The 25,280-nt window shown below is 40.1% G+C and overlaps 2 protein-coding genes across 2 annotated transcripts; both read left to right on the top strand.

The window, feature by feature from the left end:
- Positions 1-20,014, top strand: podxl2 (podocalyxin-like 2). The gene is made up of 13 exons (XM_087800979.1): positions 1-196; positions 2,133-2,425; positions 8,583-8,844; positions 9,239-9,339; positions 10,391-10,592; positions 10,663-10,761; positions 10,813-11,003; positions 11,098-11,172; positions 18,425-18,593; positions 18,649-18,710; positions 19,451-19,630; positions 19,699-19,884; positions 19,949-20,014. Exons 1-13 carry the CDS (start codon positions 151-153, stop codon positions 20,012-20,014), a joined length of 1,932 nt encoding a protein of 643 aa, XP_087657105.1. The 5' UTR covers positions 1-150.
- Positions 20,015-22,569: 2,555 nt separating this feature from the next.
- blcap (bladder cancer associated protein) lies at positions 22,570-25,171 on the top strand. Its single transcript, XM_087800615.1, has 2 exons — positions 22,570-22,664; positions 24,220-25,171. Exon 2 carries the CDS (start codon positions 24,360-24,362, stop codon positions 24,621-24,623), a length of 264 nt encoding a protein of 87 aa, XP_087656741.1. The 5' UTR covers positions 22,570-22,664; positions 24,220-24,359; the 3' UTR covers positions 24,624-25,171.
- The last annotated feature ends 109 nt before the right edge of the window (positions 25,172-25,280 follow it).

Genomic DNA, 25,280 nt, shown 5'->3' with positions numbered 1-25,280 from the left:
TCGATGCTTTGACCGCAGAACTGCCCGCATCCTCCCGCCCCGCGCGCGCCTCGCTCAGCCGGACCGTCCTCGACACTCACGCGCCTCTCGGTCCGGAGAGCAGAACCTGCAGGAGTCCAACTGGGTCGGAACCAGCGGAGGAGGAGGAGGATGAAGACCGCAGGGATGACGCTGGGCCTGCTGTCCGTCATGATGGGTGAGTTTCTCTGGAGGAACATGTGAGGCATCTCAGCGTGTGTGTGTGTGTGTGTGTGTAGAGGGGTGTGTGCGTGTGTGTGTGTGGGTCTGTGTGTGTGTTTGTGTGTGGGTCTGAAGAGCAGGAATAACACAACTGCACGCTCACTGTGAGAGGACGCATCAAAACACAAACATTTGTTTTTGTGTAGCTCTTGACGTCGCTTTGATTACACAACAAGTAACACAACGTTGTGTAGAATCAAGTATTAAATGAACCTCAGTCATGAGTTACTCAGGCCTGGTCATAATGTTACGGTTTACTGGCGTACACACATCATTCTTAAAGGTCGCGAGGAGCAAATACACACAAGTGCGTTTGATAAACACACAAACACACAAATACACGTCTAAAGAAAAACATGAGAAAAAAACGAAAAAATACTTTATTGAAAATAAAATAAAAACAAAATGTTAGCAAACATAGTTACGAACACATGATAAACACTTTTAAAATATGTAAGAAAAGTGAATATAAAACACACTAATTAAAGGTAAACAAATACAACGTTTAATTCCACACACATGTCAACAAACAAACAAAACACTTTATTTAAAAAGAACAAAAAACATTAGTTAGATACATAAGATAAACATTTTCAAATTCATAGACATGTAAGAAAAGTGAATATAAACAACACAAATGTACATGTTTACAAACAAACACAACTTTATTTAAGTGATATAGATAACAAAATGTTAGCAAAAATAGCTACAAACACTTGTAATCATTTTTAAATGACGTACAAAAGTCAACAACACAAATGTAAACATGTAAGAAAACAAAACAAAAACTCAAAACAAAAACTCAAAACAAAAACTATATTAACTAATATAGTTACACACACTATACAATAAATACACAAGTAAGAATCTGAATTATTTTAAATTTTATAATAAAATTAAATAAAACTTTTGTCACAAAACACTTGTCGACAAACAAAACTTTATTTAAAAGAACAAAATAACACTATATTAGCAAACAAAGAGAAGAACTCGTACAACAAACATAAAACTTCGTAGACGAGAGAAAAGTAGATAAAAAACACAAATATAAGAAAACATTCTCTTACAAAAGCTGCTCATCCAATGAAAAAACTTTATTTAAAATAAGAAAAAAACACAACATTATTAAAAATAGTAACGAACACACAACATAAACATTTTAAGATGTACACATATGTGAGAAAAGTTTATACACAAAACACAAAATACACATATTTGACACAAACTTGCACATTTAAAAACACACACTGACACACAATAGTGATGACAATTCAAGACCCCCACATTCACATCAGTTCAGGAGGGGGTGCACAGGAAGTCATAAGCCGATCTGAAGGGGTTAGAATGATGGGGGAGTTTAGCCCCACCCCCCCGACCTCTCACCCCCCACTCACCCCCCCTCACCTCTCACCCCCCACTCACCCCCCCACACCTCTCACCCCCCACTCACCCCCCCCCACCTCTCACCCCTGGACCTCCACAGTTGACCTCCTGCTTCAACATTTTCAAATCAAACGTCTTACTTTGCTCAGCAGCCGTAGTTACGTGAGATGTTCCCGCGGCAGGAAGTGACATCACAGCGAAGTTGAAGGTGTGACGATGAGTCGTCGTATTTTCTTAAGTCATGCTAACGTCTGCTGACTCATCAGTACGTGACGTGTCGGTGGATTCCTGCCTTGCTCAAGAGCACTTAATCTGCAGAGATGATGATAATCTTCAGACTCAGACGCTGTGAGAGGATTATCGATGGACGAGCGTCTCGTCGGACAAGAAGACAGACATGAAGGTCGCAGACCCATAATGCACTGCAGCAGTTTCTAGCTTCTAACAGTCTGTGGTGAAAATGCTTTGAATATTTAAGAATCCAGATGTTGTTCTTGTTCCTCCTGCAGCTCTGCTCGTCACCCAGGCCTCCATCATTGAGTCGTCCCCGGACCCGACCCCAGAGGTCGGCGAGGTCACGGACGAGGGCTCGTCGTCTCTGGTCCAGGAACTGGTCAGGATCAAACGCGGCTCCGCGGCGGAGCTGGTCCGGGTCCAGCCTCACCTGGTCCACGACGTGAGTCGACCCAAGATCCACGAGGCTCACGACAAGATGGACGACAACTCCACCCGATCTCCAGCAGCACCCGTGGGTCCTGGTGAAGGAGTGGACGACAACTTGAACGTGAAGGACGAGATGGAGGTGAGAAATGTCTGTCTGTCTCTCTATATATCTGTCTCTCTGTATATCTGTCTATCTCTCTGTATATCTGTCTCTCTGTATATCTGTCTATCTCTCTATATATCTGTCTCCTTGTCTCTCTGTATATCTGTCTGTCTCTCTATATATCTGTCTCTCTGTATATCTGTCTCCCTGTCTCTCTGTATATCTGTCTATCTCTCTATATATCTGTCTCCCTGTCTTTCTGTATATCTGTCTATCTCTCTATATATCTGTCTCCCTGTCTTTCTGTATATCTGTCTATCTCTCTATATATCTGTCTCCTTGTCTCTCTGTATATCTGTCTATCTCTCTATATATCTGTCTCCCTGTCTCTCTGTATATCTGTCTATCTCTCTATATATATGTCTCCCTGTCTCTCTGTATATCTGTCTATCCCTCTATATATCTGTCTCCCTGTCTTTCTGTATATCTGTCTATCTCTCTATATATCTGTCTCCTTGTCTCTCTGTATATCTGTCTATCTCTCTTTATATCTGTCTCCCTGTCTCTCTGTATATCTGTCTCTCTATATATCTGTCTCCCTGTCTTTCTGTATATCTCTCTATCTCTCTATATATCTGTCTCCCTGTCTCTCTGTATATCTGTCTATCTCTCTTTATATCTGTCTCCCTGTCTCTCTGTATATCTGTCTATCTCTCTATATATCTGTCTCCCTGTCTCTCTGTATATCTGTCTATCTCTCTTTATATCTGTCTCCCTGTCTTTCTGTATATCTGTCTATCTCTCTATATATCTGTCTCCCTGTCTCTCTGTATATCTGTCTATCTCTCTTTATATCTGTCTCCCTGTCTCTCTGTATATCTGTCTCTCTATATATCTGTCTCTCTGTATATCTGTCTATCTCTCTATATATCTGTCTCTCTGTATATCTGTGTGTTTCTCAGTATATCTGTCTATCTCTCTATATATCTGTCTCCCTGTCTCTCTGTATATCTGTCTATCTCTATATATATGTCTCCCTGTCTTTCTGTATATCTGTCTATCTCTCTATATATCTGTCTCCCTGTCTCTCTGTATATCTGTCTATCTCTCTTTATATCTGTCTCCCTGTCTCTCTGTATATCTGTCTCTCTATATATCTGTCTCCCTGTCTCTCTGTATATCTGTCTATCTCTCTATATATCTGTCTCCCTGTCTTTCTGTATATCTGTCTATCTCTCTATATATCTGTCTCCTTGTCTCTCTGTATATCTGTCTATCTCTCTATATATCTGTCTCCCTGTCTCTCTGTATATCTGTCTATCTCTCTATATATATGTCTCCCTGTCTCTCTGTATATCTGTCTATCCCTCTATATATCTGTCTCCCTGTCTTTCTGTATATCTGTCTATCTCTCTATATATCTGTCTCCTTGTCTCTCTGTATATCTGTCTATCTCTCTTTATATCTGTCTCCCTGTCTCTCTGTATATCTGTCTCTCTATATATCTGTCTCCCTGTCTTTCTGTATATCTCTCTATCTCTCTATATATCTGTCTCCCTGTCTCTCTGTATATCTGTCTATCTCTCTTTATATCTGTCTCCCTGTCTCTCTGTATATCTGTCTATCTCTCTATATATCTGTCTCCCTGTCTCTCTGTATATCTGTCTATCTCTCTTTATATCTGTCTCCCTGTCTTTCTGTATATCTGTCTATCTCTCTATATATCTGTCTCCCTGTCTCTCTGTATATCTGTCTATCTCTCTTTATATCTGTCTCCCTGTCTCTCTGTATATCTGTCTCTCTATATATCTGTCTCTCTGTATATCTGTCTATCTCTCTATATATCTGTCTCTCTGTATATCTGTGTGTTTCTCAGTATATCTGTCTATCTCTCTATATATCTGTCTCCCTGTCTCTCTGTATATCTGTCTATCTCTATATATATGTCTCCCTGTCTTTCTGTATATCTGTCTATCTCTCTATATATCTGTCTCCCTGTCTCTCTGTATATCTGTCTATCTCTCTTTATATCTGTCTCCCTGTCTCTCTGTATATCTGTCTCTCTATATATCTGTCTCCCTGTCTCTCTGTATATCTGTCTATCTCTCTATATATCTGTCTCCCTGTCTTTCTGTATATCTGTCTATCTCTCTTTATATCTGTCTCCCTGTCTCTCTGTATATCTGTCTCTCTATATATCTGTCTCCCTGTCTTTCTGTATATCTCTCTATATATCTGTCTCCCTGTCTCTCTGTATATCTGTCTATCTCTCTTTATATCTGTCTCCCTGTCTCTCTGTATATCTGTCTATCTCTCTATATATCTGTCTCCCTGTCTCTCTGTATATCTGTCTATCTCTCTTTATATCTGTCTCCCTGTCTTTCTGTATATCTGTCTATCTCTCTATATATCTGTCTCCCTGTATCTCTGTATATCTGTCTATCTCCCTTTATATCTGTCTCCCTGTCTCTCTGTATATCTGTCTCTCTATATATCTGTCTCTCTGTATATCTGTGTGTTTCTCAGTATATCTGTCTATCTCTCTATATATCTGTCTCTCTGTATATCTGTGTGTTTCTCAGTATATCTGTCTATCTCTCTATATATATGTCTCCCTGTCTCTCTGTATATCTGTCTATCTCTATATATATGTCTCCCTGTCTTTCTGTATATCTGTCTATCTCTCTATATATCTGTCTCCCTGTCTCTCTGTATATCTGTCTATCTCTCTATATATCTGTCTCTCTGTATATCTGTGTGTTTCTCAGTATATCTGTCTATCTCTCTATATATCTGTCTCCCTGTCTCTCTGTATATCTGTCTATCTCTATATATATGTCTCCCTGTCTTTCTGTATATCTGTCTATCTCTCTATATATCTGTCTCCCTGTCTCTCTGTATATCTGTCTATCTCTCTTTATATCTGTCTCCCTGTCTCTCTGTATATCTGTCTCTCTATATATCTGTCTCCCTGTCTCTCTGTATATCTGTCTATCTCTCTATATATCTGTCTCCCTGTCTTTCTGTATATCTGTCTATCTCTCTATATATCTGTCTCCCTGTCTCTCTGTATATCTGTCTATCTCTCTATATATCTGTCTCCCTGTCTTTCTGTATATCTGTCTATCTCTCTATATATATGTCTCCCTGTCTTTCTGTATATCTGTCTATCTCTCTATATATCTGTCTCCCTGTCTCTCTGTATATCTGTCTATCTCTCTTTATATCTGTCTCCCTGTCTCTCTGTATATCTGTCTCTCTATATATCTGTCTCCCTGTCTTTCTGTATATCTGTCTATCTCTCTATATATCTGTCTCCCTGTCTCTCTGTATATCTGTCTATCTCTCTTTATATCTGTCTCCCTGTCTCTCTGTATATCTGTCTCTCTATATATATGTCTCTCTGTATATCTGTCTATCTCTCTATATATCTGTCTCTCTGTCTCTCTGTATATCTGTCTATCTCTCTATATATCTGTCTCCCTGTCTCTCTGTATATCTGTCTATCTCTCTATATATATGTCTCCCTGTCTCTCTGTATATCTGTCTATCTCTATATATATGTCTCCCTGTCTCTCTGTATATCTGTCTATCTCTCTATATATATGTCTCCCTGTCTCTCTGTATATCTGTCTATCTCTCTTTATATCTGTCTCCCTGTCTCTCTGTATATCTGTCTCTCTATATATCTGTCTCCCTGTCTTTCTGTATATCTCTCTATCTCTCTATATATCTGTCTCCCTGTCTCTCTGTATATCTGTCTATCTCTCTATATATCTGTCTCCCTGTCTCTCTGTATATCTGTCTATCTCTCTTTATATCTGTCTCCCTGTCTCTCTGTATATCTGTCTCTCTATATATCTGTCTCTCTGTATATCTGTCTATCTCTCTATATATCTGTCTCTCTGTATATCTGTGTGTTTCTCAGTATATCTGTCTATCTCTCTATATATCTGTCTCCCTGTCTCTCTGTATATCTGTCTATCTCTCTTTATATCTGTCTCCCTGTCTCTCTGTATATCTGTCTCTCTATATATCTGTCTCCCTGTCTTTCTGTATATCTCTCTATCTCTCTATATATCTGTCTCCCTGTCTTTCTGTATATCTGTCTATCTCTCTATATATCTGTCTCCCTGTCTCTCTGTATATCTGTCTATCTCTCTTTATATCTGTCTCCCTGTCTCTCTGTATATCTGTCTCTCTATATATCTGTCTCTCTGTATATCTGTCTATCTCTCTATATATCTGTCTCTCTGTATATCTGTGTGTTTCTCAGTATATCTGTCTATCTCTCTATATATCTGTCTCCCTGTCTCTCTGTATATCTGTCTATCTCTATATATATGTCTCCCTGTCTTTCTGTATATCTGTCTATCTCTCTATATATCTGTCTCCCTGTCTCTCTGTATATCTGTCTATCTCTCTTTATATCTGTCTCCCTGTCTCTCTGTATATCTGTCTCTCTATATATCTGTCTCCCTGTCTCTCTGTATATCTGTCTATCTCTCTATATATCTGTCTCCCTGTCTTTCTGTATATCTGTCTATCTCTCTTTATATCTGTCTCCCTGTCTCTCTGTATATCTGTCTCTCTATATATCTGTCTCCCTGTCTTTCTGTATATCTCTCTATATATCTGTCTCCCTGTCTCTCTGTATATCTGTCTATCTCTCTTTATATCTGTCTCCCTGTCTCTCTGTATATCTGTCTATCTCTCTATATATCTGTCTCCCTGTCTCTCTGTATATCTGTCTATCTCTCTTTATATCTGTCTCCCTGTCTTTCTGTATATCTGTCTATCTCTCTATATATCTGTCTCCCTGTATCTCTGTATATCTGTCTATCTCCCTTTATATCTGTCTCCCTGTCTCTCTGTATATCTGTCTCTCTATATATCTGTCTCTCTGTATATCTGTGTGTTTCTCAGTATATCTGTCTATCTCTCTATATATCTGTCTCTCTGTATATCTGTGTGTTTCTCAGTATATCTGTCTATCTCTCTATATATCTGTCTCCCTGTCTCTCTGTATATCTGTCTATCTCTATATATATGTCTCCCTGTCTTTCTGTATATCTGTCTATCTCTCTATATATCTGTCTCCCTGTCTCTCTGTATATCTGTCTATCTCTCTATATATCTGTCTCTCTGTATATCTGTGTGTTTCTCAGTATATCTGTCTATCTCTCTATATATCTGTCTATCTCTATATATATGTCTCCCTGTCTTTCTGTATATCTGTCTATCTCTCTATATATCTGTCTCCCTGTCTCTCTGTATATCTGTCTATCTCTCTTTATATCTGTCTCCCTGTCTCTCTGTATATCTGTCTCTCTATATATCTGTCTCCCTGTCTCTCTGTATATCTGTCTATCTCTCTATATATCTGTCTCCCTGTCTTTCTGTATATCTGTCTATCTCTCTATATATCTGTCTCCCTGTCTCTCTGTATATCTGTCTATCTCTCTTTATATCTGTCTCCCTGTCTTTCTGTATATCTGTCTATCTCTCTATATATCTGTCTCCCTGTCTTTCTGTATATCTGTCTATCTCTCTATATATATGTCTCCCTGTCTTTCTGTATATCTGTCTATCTCTCTATATATCTGTCTCCCTGTCTCTCTGTATATCTGTCTATCTCTATTTATATCTGTCTCCCTGTCTCTCTGTATATCTGTCTCTCTATATATCTGTCTCCCTGTCTTTCTGTATGTCTGTCTATCTCTCTATATATCTGTCTCCCTGTCTCTCTGTATATCTGTCTATCTCTCTTTATATCTGTCTCCCTGTCTCTCTGTATATCTGTCTCTCTATATATATGTCTCTCTGTATATCTGTCTATCTCTCTATATATCTGTCTCTCTGTCTCTCTGTATATCTGTCTATCTCTCTATATATCTGTCTCCCTGTCTCTCTGTATATCTGTCTATCTCTCTATATATATGTCTCCCTGTCTCTCTGTATATCTGTCTATCTCTATATATATGTCTCCCTGTCTCTCTGTATATCTGTCTATCTCTCTATATATATGTCTCCCTGTCTCTCTGTATATCTGTCTATCTCTATATATATGTCTCCCTGTCTCTCTGTATATCTGTCTATCTCTCTATATATATGTCTCCCTGTCTCTCTTTATGTCTGTCTCTCTTTATGTCTATCAAACCTCTGATTCAAAGTACTTCTTCTGGTCCTCCAGAGGATGGTTCACCTGGTTCTTCCTCAAGATGCTTCGTTCTACCGAAGACGACCGGACTTCGTTGACCCGGACACCAGGACCTTGACCCGGCCCGGAGCAGGATTCTCCTCCATGGAGTCTTCAGGATTCTTGGACGGGGAGGAGCGAGAGAGGAGGGCGGGAGAGGACGAGGGAGAGGAGGAGTGGGAGAGGGAGGACCGAGGAGGACGAGAAGACCTGCTGGAGGGAAACCACACGACGCCGGACTTCGACGACCTCATCGGTGCCTTCAAAGTTCCTCCTTCTTTAGAAGAGTTTCTTCCATTTATGAGGATTTTCTTTTCATCTGTTCGTCGCTGTCTTCTTCAGCCGAACATTATATATATATATATATATATATATATATATATATATATATATTATATATATATATATATATATATTATATATATTCCAGACCTTTGATCTTCAAGAGTGTGTCGTGATCAACGATTGTGTATTTGATCCTCGAGCGTCTTCATCTTCAAACACACATGTTTCATCCTTTGAAGAACCGACATCACAGATCAAGTGACACACACTTGTGTGTCTCCATTGTGTGTTTGTGTTGCAAACTGTCAGAACCTGACGTGTCGACGTGAAGAGACCGACATGTGTTTCTGACCTTTTTCTTCCAGGCTACAGTCACGACCTTCTCTCCAGGTCGACCTTCGACCCCTCGCCCGCCGACGTCCAGGGTTCTGGTCCACAGGAGCTCCGTGGACCTCAGATCCTCCAGGTGAACAAAACACACAACAAAAAACAACACTGTGTCACGATAAAATGATCTGCAGTGCAAACCACTTAGCATTTACCAAACAATTAAACATAACACCCAAGGCAACAAACACAAGGTAAAACACAACAAACACAGCAACTCTGAGCCGTATTTATGATCCTGATGAGAAACAAACAAAATACCTCAAGAAAAATCCTTCAATTTACATCAAACACAAGATACAAAATGTTTATCACAGATTAAACACAAACTCCAAAGATATTATGCACAAATGTACTGCTGAGAACTAATGAACCGTAAAAGAAGAGTCAAATATATGAAATTAAAAAACACAGAAGATAGAAAAAAACAAAACAAAACAGAAAGTCACAAAGGTGAAAAAAACACAATTATTTAGCTGGAAACACAACCTGAAATACTTAAAACACAAAAACATTACATTTTTTAATGCAAAAAACAACATTGAGCACACACAAAACACAATTATCTTCGCAGAAAAATACAAACACAAAATATGGTAAAAATTAAAACACAAAACTAGGCAAAAACAAGGACAGCAAATATAGAATCAAAAGCACAAGAACAAAACCAAAATCAGAATCAGAAACGTTTAATTCCAGTTTTGTAAACAAATCATTGGATTTTTTGTGTTTTCAGTACAGAATAAAACACACAAAATAAACAATAGAAAAACACAACCAAGGCATTGGTTAAAGAAACTAAAAGATTCCTTAGAAAAAAACACACGTGCAAGATTCTCACATAAAGATAAACAACACATCCTCCAATTAAAAAAACAAACACAAAATCTGCCACTGAAAGGATGAACATCTAGTTCAAAATAAACTGTTAAAAAAATAAACACAAAGTCAAAAGCTGAAAGTCAGAAACACAAACAAACACAACACCACAACCATATCCTAAATAAAAAATACAAATGACAAATTCAAGAGATCGAGCAAAAAACAAAAAGAAAGCCAAGGAGGAAATAAATACAAAATGAACACAAACACCAAAGAAACAAAGATCAAAGGAAGAAAATGTCCACTAGGTGTCGGTGGACGGTGACCAGTTGGGGGCAGCAGAGGACAAAGACGAAACTCATTCCAGCGGCGATGGAGTTTTTCGTAACTTCATCGGTTCGGCGACTTTATCGTCTCCCGTCACTGCGACCGCCGCGGACGTCAAAGGAACCGTCAACCCCGAGACGGACACGGGGACAGACTTCGGACTGATGGACTCGTACACCGAAGGTGAAGCGGCTAGCTAGTGTTAGCATTAGCTCCACGTTATTAAAGCAAGGTTTGTCTCATTTCGTAAAAGCCGAGTGGAAGGATTCGCAAACTCATGGTCCGACTGTTCCGGACGCCGCCGCCTCGCCCAGCAGGGAGCCTCTGCAGCCCGGCGTGGACCAGTTCGGAGGTCGGTTCGTGAGGTCAAAGTCAGGAAATGTCACTAAAATGTCTCTTGAAGAAGTGCGACTGGACGACGATGAAGAGGAGGAGAAGTGGAGGAAGATGGAGAGAGAAAGATACTTGAGAACGACAGACGAGCCCTCCGTCAACCTCACCGGCGCCCCCTATGATTGGCCCGAGAAGGTGTCGCCCACGCAGGCCCGCCGGTCTGACACGCGAGAACACGCCGCCACTGAGCTCTACTTCCCGGTGAATACCACATTTATACGTGTTTCCTCGTGAGGTGCACCTCAAGGCTCTGGTTTGGCTCCTTTGTTGTTGTTTATTCTCAGAACTGTTTCAGGTGATCTGTGTCAACTGGAGCGAGCTAGCTGGACGCGGCTACGTCGTCCTGAACCTGACGCAAACCTTTAACTGTGTAAGTGCCAACATTCTTTCACTGTGTTAGCACTTAGCGTGATAGCTAGTAGTCAACATTAGCGCATGTTAGCTGTGTTAGCATGTTGCATTCACTCTCTTCTTGAGCTGTGATAATGACTTCATGTGCTTCTCATCGACTGACTCTAAAACTTGTTATGATCAAACCTTTTAACTTTTCCTTCCCTGAAGGTAATGTTTTAGTGAAGAATTGAACATTTAAAATGTTACAATTTTGAATGTATTTTAATTTATTTTTTAAACGTTTATTTCTCTTTTATAAGTTGAATTCAATTATTTGTACATCGAAAGGTTCCAGTTCTTATCATTTTTTTTTAAATTAATGAATTTATTTTTACACATAGAGTTTGATTTTCTAAATACAATAATTCAAAAATGAATTTTCTAAATTGAATATTTATTAATTCATAACTTTTTAAATGTTGGTATAAAAGTGTCACCAGAAAATACAGTTGCTTTTCAATCCTTTGACGCATCATTGAAATCATTGAATTCAATCCTTGACAAAAATAAAATGTCTGATAAAAAACAAAAAAAACAAAGTATCAACATTTGAAAAGTTTAATTAAACTACGCATAAACGATCATGTGACGCATAAACGATCATGCGACGCATAAACGATCATGTGACGCATAAACGATCATGTGACGCATAAACGATCATGCGACGCATAAACGATCATGAGACGCATAAACGATCATGTGACGCATAAACGATCATGTGACGCATAAACGATCATGTGACGCATAAACGATCATGCGACGCATAAACGATCATGTGACGCATAAACGATCATGTGACGCATAAACGATCATGTGACGCATAAACGATCATGCGACGCATAAACGATCATGTGACGCATAAACGATCATGTGACGCATAAACGATCATGCGACGCATAAACGATCATGAGACGCATAAACGATCATGTGACGCATAAACGATCATGTGACGCATAAACGATCATGCGACGCATAAACGATCATGTGACGCATAAACGATCATGTGACGCATAAACGATCATGCGACGCATAAACGATCATGTGACGCATAAACGATCATGTGACGCATAAACGATCATGAGACGCATAAACGATCATGCGACGCATAAACGATCATGTGACGCATAAACGATCATGTGACGCATAAACGATCATGTGACGCATAAACGATCATGTGACGCATAAACGATCATGAGACGCATAAACGATCATGCGACGCATAAACGATCTTGTGACGCATAAACGATCATGAGACGCATAAACGATCATGCGACGCATAAACGATCTTGTGACGCATAAACGATCATGAGACGCATAAATGATCATGTGACGCATAAACGATCATGTGACGCATAAACAATCATGTGACGCATAAACGATCATGCGACGCATACACGATCATGTGATGCATAAATAATCATGCGACGCATAAACGATCATGCGACGCATAAACGATCATGCGACGCATAAACGATCATGCGACGCATAAACGATCATGCGACGCATAAACGATCATGCGATGCATAAACGATCATGCGATGCATAAACGATCATGCGACGCATAAACGATCATGTGACACATAAACGATCATGCGACGCATAAACGATCATGCGACGCATAAACGATCATGCGACGCATAAACGATCATGCGACGCATAAACGATCATGTGACGCATAAACGATCATGTGACGCATAAACGATCATGTGACGTATAAACAATCATGTGACGCATAAACGCTAAGGTGACGCATAAACGATCATGTGACGCATAAACGATCATGTGACGCATAAACGATCATGTGACGTATAAACAATCATGTGACGCATAAACGATAAGGTGACGCATAAACGATCATGTGACGCATAAACGATCATGTGACGCATAAACGATCATGCGACGCATAAACGATCATGTGACGCATAAACGATCATGTGACGCATAAACGATAAGGTGACGCATAAACGATCATGTGACGCATAAACGATCATGTGACGCATAAACGATCATGTGACGCATAAACGATCATGCGACGCATAAACGATCATGTGACGCATAAACGATCATGTGACGCATAAACGATAAGGTGACGCATAAACGATCATGTGACGCATAAACGATCATGTGACGCATAAACGATCATGTGACGCATAAACGATCACGTGACGCATAAACGATCATGTGACGCATAAACGATCACGTGACGCATAAACGATCATGCGACGCATAAACGATCATGTGATGCATAAACGATCATGTGACGCATAAACGATCATGTGACGCATAAACGATCATGTGACACATAAACGATCATGCGACGCATAAACGATCATGTGATGCATAAACGATCATGCGACGCATAAACGATCATGTGACGCATAAACGATCATGCGACGCATAAACGATCATGTGACGCATAAACGATCATGCGACGCATAAACGATCATGTGACGCATAAACGATCATGTGACGCATAAACGATCATGTGACGCATAAACGATAAGGTGACGCATAAACGATCATGTGACGCATAAACGATCATGTGACGCATAAACTATCATGTGACGTATAAACGATCATGTGACGCATAAACGATCATGCGACGCATAAACGATCATGTGACGCATAAACGATCATGTGACGCATAAACGATAAGGTGACGCATAAACGATCATGTGACGCATAAACGATCATGTGACGCATAAACGATAAGGTGACGCATAAACGATCATGTGACGCATAAACGATAAGGTGACGCATAAACGATAAGGTGACGCATAAACGATCATGTGACGCATAAACGATCATGCGACGCATAAACGATCATGTGACGCATAAACGATCATGTGACGCATAAACGATCATGTGATGCATAAACGATCATGTGACGCATAAACGATCATGCGACGCATAAACGATCATGTGACGCATAAACGATCATGTGACGCATAAACGATCATGTGACGCATAAACGATCATGTGACGCATAAACGATCATGTGACGCATAAACGATCATGTGACGCATAAACGATCATGCGACGCATAAACGATCATGTGACGCATAAACGATCATGTGATGCATAAACGATCATGTGACGCATAAACGATCATGCGACGCATAAACGATCATGTGACGCATAAACGATCATGTGACGCATAAACGATCACGTGACGCATAAACGATCATGCGACGCATAAACGATCATGTGATGCATAAACGATCATGTGACGCATAAACGATCATGTGACGCATAAACGATCATGCGACGCATAAACGATCATGCGATGCATAAACGATCATGTGACGCATAAACGATCATGCGACGCATAAACGATCATGTGACGCATAAACGATCATGTGACGCATAAACGATCATGTGATGCATAAACGATCATGTGATGCATAAACGATCATGTGACGCATAAACGATCATGCGACGCATAAACGATCATGTGACGCATAAACGATCATGCGACGCATAAACGATCATGTGACGCATAAACGATCATGTGATGCATAAACGATCATGTGATGCATAAACGATCATGTGACGCATAAACGATCATGTGACGCATAAACGATCATGTGACGCATAAACGATCATGCGACGCATAAACGATCATGCGACGCATAAACGATCATGTGACGTATAAACGATCATGTGACGCATAAACGATAAGGTGACGCATAAACAATCATGTGACGCATAAACAATCATGTGACGCATAAACGATAAGGTGACGCATAAACGATCATGCGACGCATAAACGATCATGTGACGCATAAACGATCATGTGACGCATAAACGATAAGGTGACGCATAAACGATCATGTGACGCATAAACGATCATGTGACGCATAAACGATCAAGTGACGCATAAACGATCACGTGACGCATAAACGATCATGCGACGCATAAACGATCATGTGATGCATAAACGATCATGTGACGCATAAACGATCATGTGACGCATAAACGATCATGTGACGCATAAACGATAAGGTGACGCATAAACGATCATGTGACGCATAAACGATCATGTGACGCATAAACGATCACGTGACGCATAAACGATCATGTGACGCATAAACGATCATGTGACGCATAAACGATCATGTGACGCATAAACGATCATGTGACGCATAAACGATCATGTGACGCATAAACGATCATGTGACACATAAACGATCATGCGACGCATAAACGATCATGTGATGCATAAACGATCATGCGACGCATAAACGATCATGTGACGCATAAACGATCATGCGACGCATAAACGATCATGTGACGCATAAACGATCATGTGACGCATAAACGATCATGTGACGCATAAACGATCATGTGACGCATAAACAATCATGTGACGCATAAACGATCATGTGACACATAAACGATCATGCGACGCATAAACGATCATGTGATGCATAAACGATCATGTGACGCATAAACGATCATGTGACGCATAAACGATCACGTGACGCATAAACGATCATGCGACGCATAAACGATCATGTGACGCATAAACGTTCATGTGACGCATAAACGATCATGTGACGCATAAACGATCATGTGACGCATAAACGATCATGTGACGCATAAACGATCATGCGACGCATAAACGATCATGCGACGCATAAACGATCATGTGACGCATAAACAATCATGTGACGCATAAACGATCATGTGACGCATAAACGATCATGTGACGCATAAACGATCACGTGACGCATAAACGATCACGTGACGCATAAACAATCATGCGACGCATAAACGATCATGTGACGCATAAACAATAACGTGACGCATAAACGATCACGTGACGCATAAACGATCATGTGACGCATAAACGATCATGTGACGCATAAACGATCATGTGACGCATAAACGATCATGTGACGCATAAACGATCATGTGACGCATAAACAATAACGTGACGCATAAACGATCATGTGACGCATAAACGATCACGTGACGCATAAACGATCATGTGACGCATAAACGATCATGTGACGCATAAACGATCACGTGACGCATAAACAATCATGCGACGCATAAACGATCATGTGACGCATAAACGATCATGTGACGCATAAACAATCACGTGACGCATAAACGATCACGTGACGCATAAACGATCATGCGACGCATAAACGATCACGTGACGCATAAACGATCACGTGACGCATAAACGATCATGCGACGCATAAACGATCATGTGACGCATAAACGATCACGTGACGCATAAACAATCACGTGACGCATAAACGATCATGTGACGCATAAACGATCATGTGACGCATAAACGATCATGTGACGCATAAACAATCATGTGACGCATAAACGATCATGTGACGCATAAACAATCATGTGACGCATAAACAATCATGTGAAGCATAAACAATCATGTGACACATAAACAATCATGTGACGCATAAACAATCATGTGAAGCATAAACAATCATGTGACACATAAACAATCATGTGACGCATAAACGATCATGTGACGCATAAACGATCATGTGACGCATAAACGATCATGTGACGCATAAACAATCATGTGACGCATAAACGATCATGTGACGCATAAACGATCATGTGACGCATAAACGATCATGTGACGCATAAACGATCATGTGACGCATAAACAATCATGCGACGCATAAACGATCATGTGACGCATAAACAATCATGTGACGCATAAACAATCATGCGACGCATAAACGATCATGTGACGCATAAACAATCATGTGACGCATAAACAATCATGTGACGCATAAACGATCATGTGACGCATAAACAATCATGCGACGCATAAACAATCATGTGACGCATAAACGATCTTGTGACGCATAAACGATCATGTGACGCATAAACAATCATGTGACGCATAAACGATCATGTGACGCATAAACGATCATGCGACGCATAAACGATCATGTGACGCATAAACGATCATGTGACGCATAAACGATCATGCGACGCATAAACGATCATGTGACGCATAAACGATCATGTGACGCATAAACGATCATGTGACGCATAAACGATCATGTGACGAATAAACGATCATGCGACGCATAAACGATCATGCGACGCATAAACGATCATGCGACGCATAAACGATAATGTGACGCATAAATGATCATGTGACGCATAAACGATCATGTGACGCATAAACGATCATGTGACGCATAAACGATCATGTGACGCATAAACGATCATGTGACGCATAAACGATCATGCGACGCATAAACGATCATGTGACGCATAAACGATCACGCGACGCATAAACAATCATGCGACGCATAAACGATCATGTGACGCATAAACGATCATGTGACACATAAACAATCATGTGACGCATAAACGATCATGTGACGCATAAACGATCATGCGACGCATAAACGATCATGCGACGCATAAACAATCATGCGACGCATAAACGATCATGTGACGCATAAACGATCATGTGACACATAAACAATCATGTGACGCATAAACGATCATGTGACGCATAAACAATCACGTGACGCATAAACGATCATGTGACGCATAAACGATCATGTGACGCATAAACGATCATGTGACGCATAAACGATCATGTGATGCATAAACGATCATGTGACGCATAAACGATCATGCGACGCATAAACGATCATGTGACGCATAAACGATCATTTGACGCATAAACGATCATGTGACACATAAACGATCATGTGACGCATAAACGATCATGCGACGCATAAACGATCATGTGACGCATAAACGATCATGTGACGCATAAACAATCATGTGACGCATAAACGATCATGCGACGCATAAACGATCATGTGACGCATAAACAATCATGTGACGCATAAACGATTCATGACAAAGTATCAACTTTGTTTTTAACGTGTGTAGTTTAAACATGTTAAACTACTTCTTACGATCAACCAGTAGATTCTGACGTCAAAGGATTTCAACAGAAACAATGTTTTACTTTTACTGACGGTCAGTATGTATAAGAGCGTTAGTCTAAGCCCCGCCCACAACGACATGATTGTCTTTTGGAGTCGAAGGTTCGAGACTCGGGGCCTCATGTACTAATGATAGTATAATATAGTTTTCCATAGTTTTCTTCCATGAACAAAAACAATTGTAGCTTCTTTGCTGATCAAAGTTCTAAACACTGTGACGATGAAACAAGAAGGTTGTCGGGTTGAATCCTCGTTGTGCCGCAGGAGGAGTTCCGTCTGGACCAGGGCGTCCGTCTGCTGAAGATCCTGGAACACTCGTTCTCTCGCAGGATGAACAGTCCTGAGGGCTCCTGGGCTCTTTTCCTGAGCAAACCTACGCACCTGCAGCAGCAGCAGCACCAGCTGCTGATGAACGTCGTGGCCTCCAGACACGGTAGGTTCACGACGGCGCCGCCGGATCCACCGCTGACTTCCTGTCCGACTCACAGGCATCATCGAGACCAAAGACGCGCTGGAGATGCTGGGCGAGGTTCGGAAGAGTCTGACTCAGGTACACATGAATCTAACCTCAGGTCATACATGCTTACTGTTAGATTTACAGTTATTTAAGTTTTCACTGATCTAACGACACTTTATTTATTAAAATATTCTTTTTCCATTTGATTTCGAATCTAAATCTTAAATATAGTAAATATATACATGTAAAATATTGAATTTAAACCTTTAAGTTCAATGTATATATTTAGTCCATAATCACAAATCCTGAATCTAAACCACAATTTTAAATCCAAATCATAAATCTTAACCTCAAACACAAATCTTAAAACTTAAAAACATCAATTTAAACCATAAATCTTAACCATGAATAATTATCTTAATCTCATAAACTTAAATGTAAAACACGAAATGTAGATGTAATGATTAAATTAAATTCTTGAACTTCCTAAATGACCATAAAAACCCTTTAAATCTAAAATCTAAACCATAAATATAAGTCATTATTAATTATAAATCTAATTCTTAAATGTAAATAATTAAATCTTACTCTTAAATTCAAATATTAAAATGTAAAAAACCTTAAATATATTTATTAAACTGGTGCTTCTGTTTTTATATTTCTTATACTTTTGTTATCTTGTTTCATTTCAGTAAAAGTTTCTGATTCTGAAATTAAAATCTTAATCTTAGACCATTGTTCACCCGAACATCTGAATCTAAATCATAACTTTAAATCTTCATATCTTAACCTTGAGTGAACTTCTAATCCATCGACCTTGACCTCGACCTCAGATCGGCATCCAGAGCTACAGCGCCGCCAGCAGCTGCACGTCTCGACCCAGTAAGACCCGCAGCGACTACGGGAAACTCTTCGTGGTTCTGGTGATCATCGGCTCCGTGTGCATGGTCATCATCACCTCCGGCTTCATCTACATCTGCTGGCAGCGGCGCCTGCCCTCCACCAAGACCACGGTGAGTGACCCGGGACCAGCAGACCAGCACCTCTCGCCCGCTCACCCCCGGACCCTCTGGTCCTGCAGCTCCGCGCCGAGGAGCTTCACTACGTGGAGAACGGTTGCCACGACAACCCCACGCTGGACATCGCCAACGACAACCAGCCCGAGATGCAGGAGAAGAAGCCCAGCGCCAACGGACTCGCCGGAGGAGGAGGAGGAGGAGGAGGAGGAGGAGGAGGAGGAGGCGGCGAGGAGGGTCGGCGCTGGAAGGTGAGCGGAGGGTTGACGCTCCGGCGACACCTGGTGGTGACCCTCGGTGTCGCTTCTCTTCCAGGGGTTCGTCAATCCGGCGGTGACGGAGGAGGACGAGGAGGAAGAGGAGCAGGACACTCATCTCTGAGGAGGAGAAGAAGGGATGAGGAGGGAGAAGAGGTGAAAGGAGGTGAAGTGGGAGGAGTCACTGACATCATCCCGAGGAGCCGATTGGTCGACAAAATGAGTAAACGCTCCGACGTGTCGAGAGAGAACCTCTCGGGATGTTCTGCTCATCGTGCCTTAAGATCCTTGTTTGAAGAACCTTCTGAGGAACATGTCAGTGTCATTATTGTTGAGACTTGGTTGTTTTTTTTTGAAGCATTGGATCATGCATTTTATTTTATCATCATCATCATCATCATCAATTTTAGTTTGTTATCAAAGGTTGAATACTTTTTTTTTCTATGATTAGAAAATTCGAAAAATTAACATTTTTAAATTAAAATGTATTTTCTACCATAGAGTTTTATATTGAAATGACAAGAATTCAAATATATTGAATAATATATAATATATAAATAAAGTTATTTACACATAGAGTTTGATAATCTGCTTCAAATCATTCAGAAATAAAAAAGTTAAATTCAATATTTTTTCATGCGTATCCTTTTAAATTCAATCTAAAAATGTTGAATTTGAAAGGCTACGAATTTCGAAATATTGAATTTAGATCATTAATTTTTGGATTATTGACATTAGAATATCAAACTCTATGTCTAAACTGAAAATTCAATCATTAAAAAAAACAAAAACATTTTTTATTTATTTCAACATACGAATAATGTTCGATAAATACAAGGTGAACCTTTAAAAATACAAAAACTATTAAATTATTTTTTTAAAAAGCCACATTTTAACCATTAAAAGTTTCAACATTTGAAACGTTAAATGAAACCATCGGTTCTTCTGATGACACTGAAGCACCAACATAACCTTTTTAATCGTCATTTGACTCGAACAGAAGCCAAAGTAAAGAATATTTCCTCCAGTAGACACTTTGATGAGGTCTGCATGCCTGACAATACCATCACTCTAGAACCCGATGACTACGAGCTCCACCCTCACCTGATGCCAGTGACTCCTCTCACCTTTGTTCCGGGTCCAAGGATGTCGGTTCTGGCACTTTATGAACTGAACTCCTCTCGGACGCCGTCATTGAAATGCTGCATCATCTCTAAACGTCTGTAGTTCGTGGATCTCTGAGCGTCTCATCCGTCAGTCATGTGATCCGTCAGTCATGTGATCCGTCAGTCATGTGATCCGTCAGTCATGTGATGCTACACCTGCTGTTAGCCTTAAGAAATGCTTCGTCAATCCCGTTGGAACGGCTGCTTCAAAGTTTCCAGCGACACGAGCATGAACAGACGAAGACCCAAATGTTGTCGACGTCTGAGCCGATGTTTAAAAAAATGAAAAAAACTCGTTGAGTCTCACGTCGATATGTTGTGCTCGATATTCAACGTGTTTCCTTTATGTCATTAAACTGATTTAAACACTTACTGTGTTCCTGCTTCTATCTTGTGTTGGATTGAGAGGCTCGTGAAGTTTGTTCTGTGAGATTAAAGTGTGGATTAAACAGCACAGGATCATTTTTAAAGTTAAATTATGAGAAGAAATTGTAAAATACATCAGAAAATCAAAGGGAATTCATTGTAAATCATTTGATTTTAGGTTTATTTTGTTTAAATATAAACGTTAGTAAAAAATAATCTTGGATTAGGTTTACTTTATAAGTTAATAAGGTGTAATGTTCTTTATCTTTATCTTTAGACTTAGATTGTATCATCTTGTTCTTTCTCTTTATTTCTCTTTGTTCTTGTTATTTTATTTTGATTATTTTTTATGAAAAATTCTGACCTACTAACCTAACCTAACCTATAAGATAATAAGGTTAAGATAATATATTCCTTATATTTGTCCCACATTTGGGACATTTTTGTTGTCATTTCTGATTCACAGTGAGATAAATACTGTTTTACATGTTTTTAAATGATAAAGAAAAGAATAATAAATCACAATAAAAATGTGAATAAATGGTAACAATAATAAAAGTAAACTATTAAACATACAAAAATAAACAGGAGTAAAGTACAGACGTGAGTCCGAGTTAAAAACACTTAAATTAAACCCTTAAATGTTTTTAAATAACCTTAACTAAGAAGTAGAATCTCTCCTTCTTGCAGCGGGTGAACAAGTCGTACTTTTTTTTCCCTTGCAATTAAATTTTAGGTAAATTAATGTAAAAAAAAATTAAATCGTCACTAATATTTAAAATAAGTACAGAATCAAATTTGTTGTGAATCATTTCTTAATTAATTTAATTGTTTCAATCTGACGTAATTTAACACTTTGCTCAGAGTCGCTGTACTGTGTTGTTAAATACAAATAAAAATAAATAAAACAAGTTTGTGCAAAAACAACTTTCTAATGGTTTTTAATAAAATAAATGTTTTTAGAATTAAATGCAAAAATATCATAAAATAAACATGTTTTATATTCTGTCTTAAAAAATGCTTAAAACATCAAAATAAAACATAATAATATCGAACAATGTTTTCCAGAACAAAACATTTGAACAAACGTCAGAAGTGACTCATCGAGTCGTGACCAAAAAAAAGATCCGATTCTTAAAAAGACTCGATCGTCGTCGACACGTCATCACCGATGTTTGTTAGCCGAGCCTGGAGCCAGTGATCCGGTCGATCTTCTCCCAGAATGATCCTGGAACATGTCAGGTCAGTGCGTGTGTTTCCCCGCCACCCTCGAGCACACTCCCGCCAGCGAGTACTGCGAGTCAACGAGTATTTCGCGAGTATTTGGCGAGTATTTGCCTGTTTGTCGAGCTAGCTTGTGTTAGCTCGTCGTGCTAGCTTGTGTTAGCTCGTCGTGCTAGCTTGTGTTAGCTCGTCGTGCTAGCTCCCGGTGTGTCGTTACGTAGTGTTTCGTCATCTCGTCAAGTCCGTCCAGTGACCGGTTCTGATTGAATTTCTGCTCACGGAACACATTGTTGAACTTTATTTTAAATTATTCTAGAAATACTTCTGCTCAACAACCATCATTGAGAAACAAGCTAACGGTTCCCTGAACAGTGATGTTTTACTCGCTATTGCAGCTCATTTTTATGTTTAAAATCCTTCCTAATAATACATTTATAGTTTTACAACCAGCCGATGTGTAGTACACTCATGTATACACGCATACTGATGTTTAAATTACTCAAAATGACAGCTTTTGGGTTTTAAACGCGTAGTAAGAAGTAAATGTGAAGAATTGTGAATGAGGTTCTGTGAGCCTGTCATTCAAATACGCCTTTGCTTTACATGTATTTATCAGACCTTTAGTTAATCATTAGTTAAAGTTAGTTACACTATGAGGAAATGAGATTAAATATCAAACCTGTGATCTAGTCTCAATAAACTGGTTAGCTCTGACACTCGTGTTTGGTTAGCACAGATGCTAAGCTAACAGTGTCAGGCCTGTCAACAAAGAACTTTTCTCCAAATATTGTTCATGAAAATTTACTCTGGACTATTTGTAAATGGTTTTAAAACAAATATTTATTGACTGAAAGGTGTGATTTATCTTCGCACTAACAGTTATTTATTGTTTAGACATGTATTGTCAGCAGAGATTCTATTTAGAATTCGTTTTTATTTTTAAATGAACAAATCCAGGCTCATAGAATAGTTTAGTCATTTAAATGAAGATATTAAGAATATTGGGCTTTCGTTTCTCTGATAACAAATCGTTTCTAACTAATAAACACTTGTTTAAGTTCACTTTGATTTCCGCTCGAATCTTTGTGTCATTATTAAAACAAATAAAAACACTGACATTATTACTGATGAAATGATCGCTGTCGGTTTGTTTATTGTTTTACACATTTAGTTCAAATGATTATACGTCTGAGAAAGTCATTTGGAAACAGACTTTTAAAGAGACTCTGGAGGAAATGAAACGTGTCACATGGTTATAAACTGAATTTCTAGATTATGTTCTTCATAAACACAAGAGTCTGCTTCATGTTGAGGAACCTGCGGCGAATTGAGGATTAATATCGAGGGAAATAATTTGATCGTCTCAAAATGTCAGAGATGTGACGAAGAAACACAAATGTAACGTCTGTAGTCTTTACTTTAAGAACTGTACTCGTGTTAAACACAACGTTCAAACGTTTCCTCTAAGTATTGAAAATGAATTAAGTTCCTCAGTTAACAATGATTCAGAGATATAACTTGCAGTTGCTAGTTGGAGTCCTGGTCCTGCTGCTCTCACACGTCTTCTCCTCAGGGATGACCTGACGAGATCCTTCGTTCTTCAGCGGCGTCTCACCAGGATGGATCCTCCTCACGCTGGAATCTAACCCTCGTCACCTGATCTCTCGCTCACATTAACCAACCCAAAGGGCTTTTCATCGATCGACCAGAACCATGTATTGCCTGCAGTGGCTGCTGCCCGTGCTGCTCATCCCCAAACCCCTGAACCCGGCGCTGTGGTTCAACCACTCCATGTTCATGGGCTTCTACCTGCTCAGCTTCCTGCTGGAGAGGAAGCCCTGCACCATCTGTGCCTTGGTCTTCCTCGCCGCCCTCTTCCTCATCTGCTACAGCTGCTGGGGGAACTGCTTCCTGTACCACTGCCAGGACGCCGCGCTCCCCCACGCAGCACACGACCCGGCCATCGTGGGCACCTAGACCCGCCGGCGACGTCCGATGCTGGACGAAGAGACGGATGAGGGCGGAGGAGGGGAATCACTCTGGGAAAAGAGGAACGTGATCGACGAGCAGCTCAGACTTTAGACGTTCTTCACCGCGTGGAGCTCCTCAGTGTTCGACTGTGTGGGAATGTTTCGGGGCTCGTAGCGACCGCTTGGCCGGGACTTCTGAACCGACGTTGAGACCCTCAAACTGCCAAAAATGTTACCAAACGAAGAACAGTGTTCCACAGGGCGCCGTCCTCGCTCCTCCACTCTACACCTTGATTTTTAACCCCATCTGGACCAGGATCACCCCCCCGACCCCCGCATTGGACAATCAACACCTGCTGTGAATAATACACCTCACCAGGGGGTCGGAGGGGGGGGCATACCCTGGTGGAACTGTCGCCCTTGCTGTCCACCTCGACCCTCGACCTTTTAAACTCTTTATGTTCTGGTGCATGAGTGTCCATCAGCTTTTGTTTCCACTTGAAATGCTGAACGTTTCCAAAGGTGTGTTCATGGAGGCGGGGGGTGAGTGGGGGGGGGGGGTCCAGGAGGCGATCGGTATTTCCTGGATGTTTTTTAGCAATATGAACTCTGCAGAAGGGGGCGGGGCTAGTGTCACATCAAAGGAACTCAAGCTGGTGCGTCA

The sequence above is a fragment of the Callionymus lyra genome, chromosome 10 (assembly GCF_982586985.1).
Source record: "Callionymus lyra chromosome 10, fCalLyr1.hap1.1, whole genome shotgun sequence".
In the NCBI taxonomy this organism is placed as follows: Eukaryota; Metazoa; Chordata; class Actinopteri; order Syngnathiformes; family Callionymidae; genus Callionymus; species Callionymus lyra.
Note: the sequence above shows the minus strand (reverse complement) of the source record. Positions and strands in the feature narration are given on the sequence as shown.